Genomic DNA, 8,270 nt, shown 5'->3' on the forward strand with positions numbered 1-8,270 from the left:
TCTCAGGGGGAGGTGACGGGATGTCTGGGGGAGGTGTCAGAGGGGGAGGGGCGGGGTGTCTGGGGAGCTGTCAGAGAGGGAGGGGCAGCGTCTCTGAGGGTGTCTCTCTGCTGCCCCCCTGCACGGTGGTGTCTCCTGTGTGTCCCCCTTGGGGGGAGGGTCTGGCTGCCTGGGGGACTCAGCTCTGCAGCCCCCCCGTTTTTGCCTGTCACCATCCTGGGGGTTGGGCCCCTGACTCTCCCCTCCCCCCCGCCGGGCTGGTGCTGGGAGGGAATCTCCCCCGTCAGTGTGTCAGTGTCACGCACACCCCGTTGAGGGTGGCGAGGCCCCGAGCACCCGGTTCAGCTGAGCACTGCAATGGGCACCCTGGGCTGCTGCGCCCATCAGAGCCGCCTGCCAGGCAGGAGCCACGGAGCTCGGGTTCCATGGTGATGGGCGCGTCGGAACAGCCTGGTGTAGACCCCCCCTGCCCCAACTCTGCACTTTCCCTGGGCCTGCTGCCCTGGTGGTTGGGCATGTAGGGGATAGGGGGGCCCAGGGCAGAGGCGAGGACCAGCCTGTCTTCAATATGCTGGGCAGATCCCCTTGCTTGTGGGATTCCCCACCTGTTCCACAGCCTCTGTCTATCGAGGGCAAAGACAGGCTCAGAAATAGCCTTAGCCTGTGCCCTGGAGCTGGAGGAGATGCTAGCTCAGCGGGGGCAGGGTGTGCCACGTGCCACCCTGGCTGCCCCCATCTGCTTTTCAGTTCACCCACTTTAATTCACTACAGTATTTTCCTAAATAAAATGCCCCCGTTTTTATTGGGACACACTAAGAAGACAGCGTGAGCTCCCCCAGCTGCCTGTGCAGGGCTAAGTCATTAACATGCTGCAGTACCCCTACACCTGTCAGAGCCTTTCCCAGGTCGAACAGTCACATCCCAAAGCCCTCTGCAGAGCTGAATGTCACAGCCAAGAGAATACGGAGGGGGAACCCCCAGCCCCATATCAGAACACGGAGGATGAATGGGGGGAGCCCAGAGAAGGGCAACAAGAATGAAGGGGGGACTGGAGGAATTGAGGATGAAACAGGTACAGAGTGGGCAAAGGGACAAATCTCAGGGGAGGCTAAGTGCTGGCAGAGACAGGAGACAGGTCTGAGAGAGGGTCTGCTCAGCATGATTCCTCCCCAGAGACGGGTGCTAGCTAGGCTGGGAGACAGGCCCCAGGGCCCCGGCTTGTGGTGCCCCGTGCTGGCAGCCCCGTGTGCTGCACCCTGCACTGTGCCTGAGCCCTGGGGGGGGTCCCGGGGAAGCCTCTCCTAGTTAATGCTGGATGTGCTGTGGGATGCCCCAAGGAGGCGAATCTGTTTGCTCTTGTGCGGGGCTGGCTCAGGTTCCTCCTCATTCCCAGCTGACTCTTCAGCCCGGAGCAGCTGGCTCAGCAGGCGGATGAGCACCCCAGCCTGGCAGGGCCCCATTCACCCCACGCCCAATACCTGCTGCACCCACTGGGCAGCTTATCCTTGGGCCTCTGCCCAGGGTCTGTGCAGTGGGAAATCAATCCAGCCTCGTCTTCCAGGCTTGTCTGAGATGAATTGGACTGAGGGGATGGATAACTTGTGGGGCTCCCCCAGACGGGGGGTGTGAGCACTTGGGCGGGAGGGGAATAGCCCCCAAAGTGCTAGGTTCAGGCCCAGGAGGGAGGCTGCTGTCTCTGCTGGGGTGGGAGATGGTGGTGTGGGTTTTTAACGCCCACCTGTACCCCTCTAGGGGCTCTCTGGAGGAGCTGGCAGGGTCTGAGCTCCCACCCTGGAGCCAGCCCAGCAGTGCTGCCCTCAACGCCGTCTCTGGTTTCTTCTGCGTCTGGAGTAGGAAAGGCGAGATGGGGCCAGTGAACACCTGAGCCGGGATGGGGGCAGGGAGCTGCAGGAGTTACCGGGGAGCTGGGCTCTGCTTCCCCCACCCAGGCCAACCGAAGGTCACTGGCATCCTTCACCCCCCCGGGGGCTGGGCTTGCCAGCAAGCGCTGCCAGCCAGGCAGAGGCAGAAACGTTGGTGCCAGTGCTGGGAGGTCGGGGTGGCACAGCTGCAGTGACTGCTGGGGAGAACCCCGCCCTGGTCCCTGGCGCTCCCTCAAGGGCTCTGAGCTGGGCTCTGTTCCCGCAGGCTGTGTGCGGCAGGGATGAGGAGCCGCCAGCGGCCGTTCTCAGCGGTGATGCGGCTCTGTGTGAAGTGCCTGCGTGTGGGCCGACGGCGCAGGTTCAGGCTGGCCTGGCAGGTGCAGCAGCTGTGGCGCTATGGCCACCTCTGCCTGCGCTCCCTGCTCTACAACTCCTTCACCAACAGCGACGTGGTGCTGGACTCCCTCTTCGAGCCCATCTACTGGCTGGTGGATCACGTCACTCGCTGGTTCGGTGTGGTGAGTGCCCTGGGGGGCGCCAGGTGTGACGGAGCAGGCGGATTTGACCTGGGAATGTTGCAGGGGAGATACATTGGGATGGGGAACTTCCCTTGAAGGAAGCTACCTGAGCTGTAGCCTGAGCCAGGAGGTGGGTTGGGAGAAGCGACACCTTCTGCTCGGGAGACTGGACAAAGGAGAGGAGGAGTTTTTGGTTTTTCAGTTTTGGTGCTGGAACACAGGGAACCCCAAGTCTCTGGGGTCTAAGCTTCCTACCCCCCCAGAAGGACTTGACTGAGGGGTCCTGGTTGTACCTGCAAGCTCTGCTGTAGACTGTGTTCCTATTGTCCAATAAACCCATTTTACTGGCTGGCTGAGAGTCATGGGGAGTCCCAGGAAGAGTGGTGTAGGCCCTGACTCGCTCACTCATGCCCCTCTGCTCAGGGCTGGGGAGCCAGGAGAGGGAATGGGGTCTCATCCCCTCCCCTCTGGAACGCAGCTGTCTGGGCCAGCCCCAGAGCCTTCTGCCCCCCAAGTTGGAGCTGGCAGGGGGTGCTCACTGGCATGGATGGGTTCCCAGCATGCTTTGCCTGTTCCTGGACCCTGTTTAGCGGTGCTGCTGCCTGAGCTCTGGGCACCATGCCAGAGAGGAAAAACCAACAAAATCTGGATCAGCTGTGTAAAGAGTCCTGTGCCCCACACCCTTAGGGGCTTAGGATGGAGCGGGCAGGGGGTGCGCTGTGGGCTGGGAATTCAGGGCAGGGAAGGGGGGTGGGCTCAGGCCCTCTCCTGCTCCTCCCTGCAGGTGTTTGTGGCGCTGGTGATCGTGCTGACAAGCTCCATCGTGGCCATTGTCTACATCTGCCTGCTGCCCCTCATCCTGCAGAGCTACCCGCCCGGCTGGATCTGCTGGCACCTTGCCTACGGGCACTGGAACCTGCTCATGATCCTCTTCCACTACTACATGGCCATCACCACCCCGCCAGGGCACCCCCCGCAGGTAGGGTGCTGCTGCTGTCCCTCTTCACCCCAGGGGCGCCGTGGGGAGCAGGGCGGGGCGCTGCCTGGAGGGTAGGGAGGCTCCTGGCTGCTCCAGCCCCAGCCTCCCCCAGCAGGGGGAGCTGTGGAGAGCAGGGCGCGGCGTTGACTGTGGGGGAGGCTCCTGGCTGCTCCAGCCCCAGACTCCCCCAGCAGGGGGCACTGTCGACAATGTCAGGTTCTTGGTGCATCTCAGGGAGCAGTGGCCACGACCAGGCCCACTGGCACCACTTCCTTGGACTTCCCAGAGCCGTGGGGCTCAGGCAGTGCTGGGGGCAGGGCCTGTTTCCAGCGTGGCCAAAGGCGGATGGTGAGGAGCCTGCGCTGGGCTCTGAGCAAGGGGCAATCAGGGTCTTGATGGGGCAGCGAGGGGAGCCCTGAGCGGGCTTGGCAGGGCACTGGCCAAGGGACCCAGTGGGACGCTGCTCTGAGTGGTGACAGCCCTGCCTGGGCTTCCCTCCACAGGCCAAGAGCAACACCGTGGCCGTCTCTATCTGCAGGAAATGCATCTCCCCCAAGCCTGCCCGCGCGCACCACTGCAGCATCTGCAACAGGTAGGGGCTCCCCCCATTTAGCCCCCCCTTTGCCAGAGCAGCATCTGCAACAGGTAGGGGCTTCCCCCACTTAGCCCCCTCTGCACCACCTACAATGGGTAGGGGCTCCCCCTACTTAGCCCCCCCTGCACCACTGCAGCATCTGCAATGGGTAGGGGCTCCGCCCACTTAGCCCCCCCCTTTTCCACTGCAGCATCTGCAATGGCTAGGGGCTCCCCACACCTAACCCCACCCCCTGCATCACTGGGCACCTGCAGCAGGTGAGCAGCTCTCCTCTCCCCCTCGCTCCGCTGGCTTCTTGCCTCAGTCCCAGTGGGCTGTGCTGAGATGGGAGACCCCAGTTGGTGCCCGTCTCTGCAGCCCGGCCGCTGGCTTGCTGTGTGTGGCACTCAGCATGTGCCGCTCTCCTTCTCCCAGGTGCGTGCTGAAGATGGACCATCACTGCCGTATCCTTCCGCAAAGGCGAACCCCTGCAGCCCCTACCCAGCACGGGGAGCAGTAGGATGGAGGGGCAGGGCTCTGGGCAGGAAGGGGGCAGGCTTTGTGCTGTCCTGGCACTCAGAGGCCAGCTCTTCATGCCCGAATGGTACCGATGAGCCGGGGATGCAGCAGGCTGGGCAGGGGGTCCGTGATGCTCACTGAGTACCTGGGGCTGTACAGAAACCTGCCCTTGGAATGGCGACTCCACTCAGAGGCCTGGGCTGGCGGACAGACAGGCAGCACCTGGCAGGCTGGCCACGGGGAGGCTTCTAGCTGGGCTGATCATGGGAAGGGTTTGCAGCCTCCTGAGCACTCGGTGGGTCTCAGTGCACTTGCCGGGCACTGAACCCGTCCTGTTGGACTCTGACCCAGGCTGAGGCACTGGGCACCTCTGCTTTAAAAGTGCAGCCCAGCGAGACTCCAGGTCCCAGCACGCTAGGCTCCGTGAGCGCCAGATGGGGCAGTGCATGCTGGGGCTCCTGATTTAAGCTGTGGGGCTGCTTTCCTGCCCCCTTCCTGGCAGGAGCTCCCTGGGTGTTCGTGGGCAGGGAAGCGTGGGGCCAGCCAGCAGGAGGCAGGGGGCTTTGGGAGCCTGGCTCAGGGGGGTTCTGTACCCGCTGGCCCACTACGCATCTTTAACCCGGGCGCAGCGTGGCTGAATAACTGCGTGGGCCACTACAACCATCGCTACTTCTTCTCCTTCTGCCTCTTCATGACCATGGGCTGCGTCTACTGCAGCATCAGCAGCTGGGACATGTTCCGGGAGGCCTATGCTGCCATTCAGGTGACTGGGGGCTCAGCTGAGCCAGCCAAGGGAGTTTGGGGCTGTTGTGCCCGTCACCCTCTCGCTGGGCCGTGGGAAGCTGGGAAGCCAGTGCCCCGGGCTGGCAGCCTGGCCGCACGCTGAACGAGGTCCCACCTCTCACAGGGCAGAGGGGCGCGGCCAGCCCCAGTGAGCGGGGCCAAAGGATGCTAGGCATGTGGGGGAGGGTGCTGGCGCCTCTCCTGTGAGATGTGTAACTGGCGCCCTGTTTTCTGTCCACTAGAGACTGAAACTGCTTGAGAAGGAGACACTGCAGGTGGCTGCCAACCAGGTGGGATATCCCCACTCCCCCAGCTGCTGAAGGCAACATGGGGCAGAGTTGTGTCTAGGGGTCCACCGCAGCCCCCTGAGCCTACAGCTCCCAGCATGCACTCCTCCACCCTGTGCTGGAGCACTGCATGCTGGGAGCAGGAGTCTCAGCCAGCTGCACAGCCTCTCTGTGGTTGGTGATGGAGCAGGGGCTGGGTTGGGCCGGGCCAGGAGACTCTGCCAGGAGACTGCCCCAGCACCTCGGCATTGTGTGAACAGCTCTTCCCCATGTGCCACTCGGCTTCCTGGTCTGGGGGCACAGCAGCACCCACCTGTGCCATTTGCTGTGGCAATGCCTGCAGGCCTTGCTTGGCCATCCCATCGCTCCCAGCTGCTGGGGGGGGTTAGCCTGAACCAGCCACATGCCCACTGCTTTGTGCTCTCACTGCTGCTATCTCCTGCAAGTTGTCTGTCTGTCCATCCATCTGCTCTGGCTGCCCGGGCCCGGGGGACCATTTACATTGCTGGGGGGCGTGGGGTAGTAGCCTCTGACGGCTATGGAGGCCCAGCATGAGTCTGGTCTAACCTGCCTGCCTTTCCTTGCAGACATACTACCAGACGCCGCCCCCCGCCTTCTCCTTCCGCCAGAGGGCCTTCCACAAGAGCATAGTCTACCTCTGGGTCCTGTGCAGGTAACTGGGCTGGGCGCAGACCTGGCAGCCCCACACAGGGGTGTATGGCAGTGGGGCGAGCATGCCTGTACCCCCTGAATTGGCAGGCGAGCCTGGTCCCTTTCCCTGCTGAGATGCACATTGGGAGCCCTGGGGCAAGGAGGCAACTGGCTCTGCTGGGATTCACAGCATGCTTCAGCTTGGCCCCTCCCCCACATGCATCAGCACCCACTGTCTGCTCTCCCCCCAGCTCAGTAGCCCTGGCCCTGGGGGCCCTCACGCTGTGGCACACTGCCCTCATCACCCGAGGGGAGACCAGTATCGAGAGACACATCAACAAGAAGGAGAGGCAGAGGCTGCAGAAGAAAGGCAAAGTGAGTGCGGGGCCCGTGCCCTCATTTGGGATATCGGGGGCGGGCTGGGGTGGCTGAGCTGTGGGGACTAACATTGGCCCTCCCTCCATCACAGGTGTTCAGGAACCCCTACAGCTACGGCACCTGGGCCAACTGGAAGGTGTTCCTGGGAGTGGACACGCACAGGTAGATGGGAAGGGGGGGCTCTGCCCGCCAGCTGCCCAGTGGACATATGCACATAGACTGCCCGGGGGGGGTGGGGGGTGGCTGGGGCTCTGCCCGGCAGGTGCCCAGAGGACATGCACAGGTAGACTCTCCACTGCAGGGGGAGGGGGTGGCTGGGGCTCTGCCCGGCAGGTGCCCAGTGGACACGCACAGGTAGACTCCCCGCTGCAGGAGGAGGGGATGGCTGGCGCTCTGCCCAGCAGGTGCCCAGGGAGGCAGCACTTGGTGGTGATGGAGTCACTGCCGGGTTCTCCAACTGTCTCAGGGCTGCCTCGGGCAGATCACTGCAAAGCTCCGTCCACCCCTGCTTTAGACTCGGGCCAGTAGCTGGCCCCAGCCTGCAGGGCACCTGGCCACGGTGCTCACTGCTGTTGGAGCCTGGCCCAGTCTCAGCATGTGACATAGGGCCACCCCTGGGCTCTGAGGCCCCCTCGTACTACAGCAATGGGGGCTCCTGGCACCACTTGCTGCAGTGCTGGAGCCTGGAGCCCAGCCTCTATGAAGCTAATTGGGGGAGGTCAGGGCCAGAGGGGCTGGAGCCAGCCTGTCCCCCCTCTCCCCTCCCCCAGTGGGGACTGGCAGCCAGGGCTTATCTTCTCACCAAAGGGCTCTATTCCCTCCCCCAGACACTGGCTCACCCGGGTACTGCTGCCGTCTACACACCTGCCCCATGGAACTGGCCTGAGCTGGGACCATCCTCCCTGTGTGACAGAGCCGCGCACACCTCTCCTGACCATCTAACAGACGCGGGGGCAGAGGTGCAGGTTGTGGTACCTGCCCCAGCAGAGCCTGGCCCCACTCCAGCCTGGCACTAGCAGAACCTCTGCAGGGGTGTCCAGCCTGAGGGAACGCACCAGCCGGCTGCCTGGAGCTTCCCAGCTCCGCTGACCAAACCCCTCCAGCAAGCCCCAGCGTGGCTGCAGGCAGCCCGTGGCACTGGGGGGCACATGCTGCGGTCTGGACACACAGGGACAGGCAGGTAGCATGTGCAGGGCACCACCCAGGGCATTCACATGTCCAGGACAGCAGAGACTCCCCAGCTGGCACTTGGGGCCCCTCCCTTCCCTTCCCCTCCTGGGGATTTTAAATGCCAGAAATAAAAGTTTTTCACTAATGCAGCTGGACTGTTAGTTGCTGCCGGGGCCGAGGGGCAGGGGGAAGATTTGCCCACAAGCCTTACTGAGGCAGAATGCACATAGGGACCACCCATGGGAGAGCAGTGACCCTGCCCCCCGGGGGCAGGGGGCTCTGCTTAGAGGACGCACCCTACGGCCTGACGCAGCATGGGCCTGAGTTCTGGGCTGACCTTGGGCAAAGGAGTGGCCAGGGGGCCCTGCCCCCCAACAGCCAGCAGGGGATGAGCAGGTACTGCTGCTGCTGGACAGAGCCGACATAGCCATGAGTGGGGAAGGCCAGCGGTAGAAGGGCTCTCCTGTTCCCAGAACGGGCCCTTGCCTGCAGGACACAGCAAAGCCCTGGAAGGGGCAGGGACCGGGG

The 8,270-nt window shown here is 63.5% G+C and overlaps 1 protein-coding gene across 7 annotated transcripts; it reads left to right on the forward strand.

Annotated features, from left to right (window-relative positions):
- The first annotated feature begins 124 nt into the window (after window positions 1–124).
- On the forward strand, window positions 125–7,891 carry ZDHHC16 (zDHHC palmitoyltransferase 16). 7 transcript variants are annotated; one of them, XM_032776914.2, is made up of 10 exons: window positions 135–2,401; window positions 3,186–3,380; window positions 3,884–3,972; window positions 4,390–4,418; window positions 5,103–5,236; window positions 5,499–5,546; window positions 6,131–6,216; window positions 6,446–6,569; window positions 6,664–6,734; window positions 7,400–7,891. In XM_032776914.2, exons 1-10 carry the CDS (start codon window positions 2,165–2,167, stop codon window positions 7,512–7,514), a joined length of 1,128 nt encoding a protein of 375 aa, XP_032632805.1. In that variant the 5' UTR covers window positions 135–2,164; the 3' UTR covers window positions 7,515–7,891. The 7 variants fall into 7 exon arrangements, with proteins under 7 accessions (XP_074929119.1, XP_074929118.1, XP_074929117.1 ...); XM_075073017.1 differs by lacking the exon at window positions 6,664–6,734 and having other exon boundaries at window positions 128–2,401; window positions 3,267–3,380; XM_075073015.1 differs by lacking the exon at window positions 6,664–6,734 and having other exon boundaries at window positions 131–2,401.
- The last annotated feature ends 379 nt before the right edge of the window (window positions 7,892–8,270 follow it).

This window comes from Chelonoidis abingdonii, chromosome 16 (genome assembly GCF_003597395.2).
Source record: "Chelonoidis abingdonii isolate Lonesome George chromosome 16, CheloAbing_2.0, whole genome shotgun sequence".
NCBI classification, from domain to species: Eukaryota; Metazoa; Chordata; order Testudines; family Testudinidae; genus Chelonoidis; species Chelonoidis abingdonii.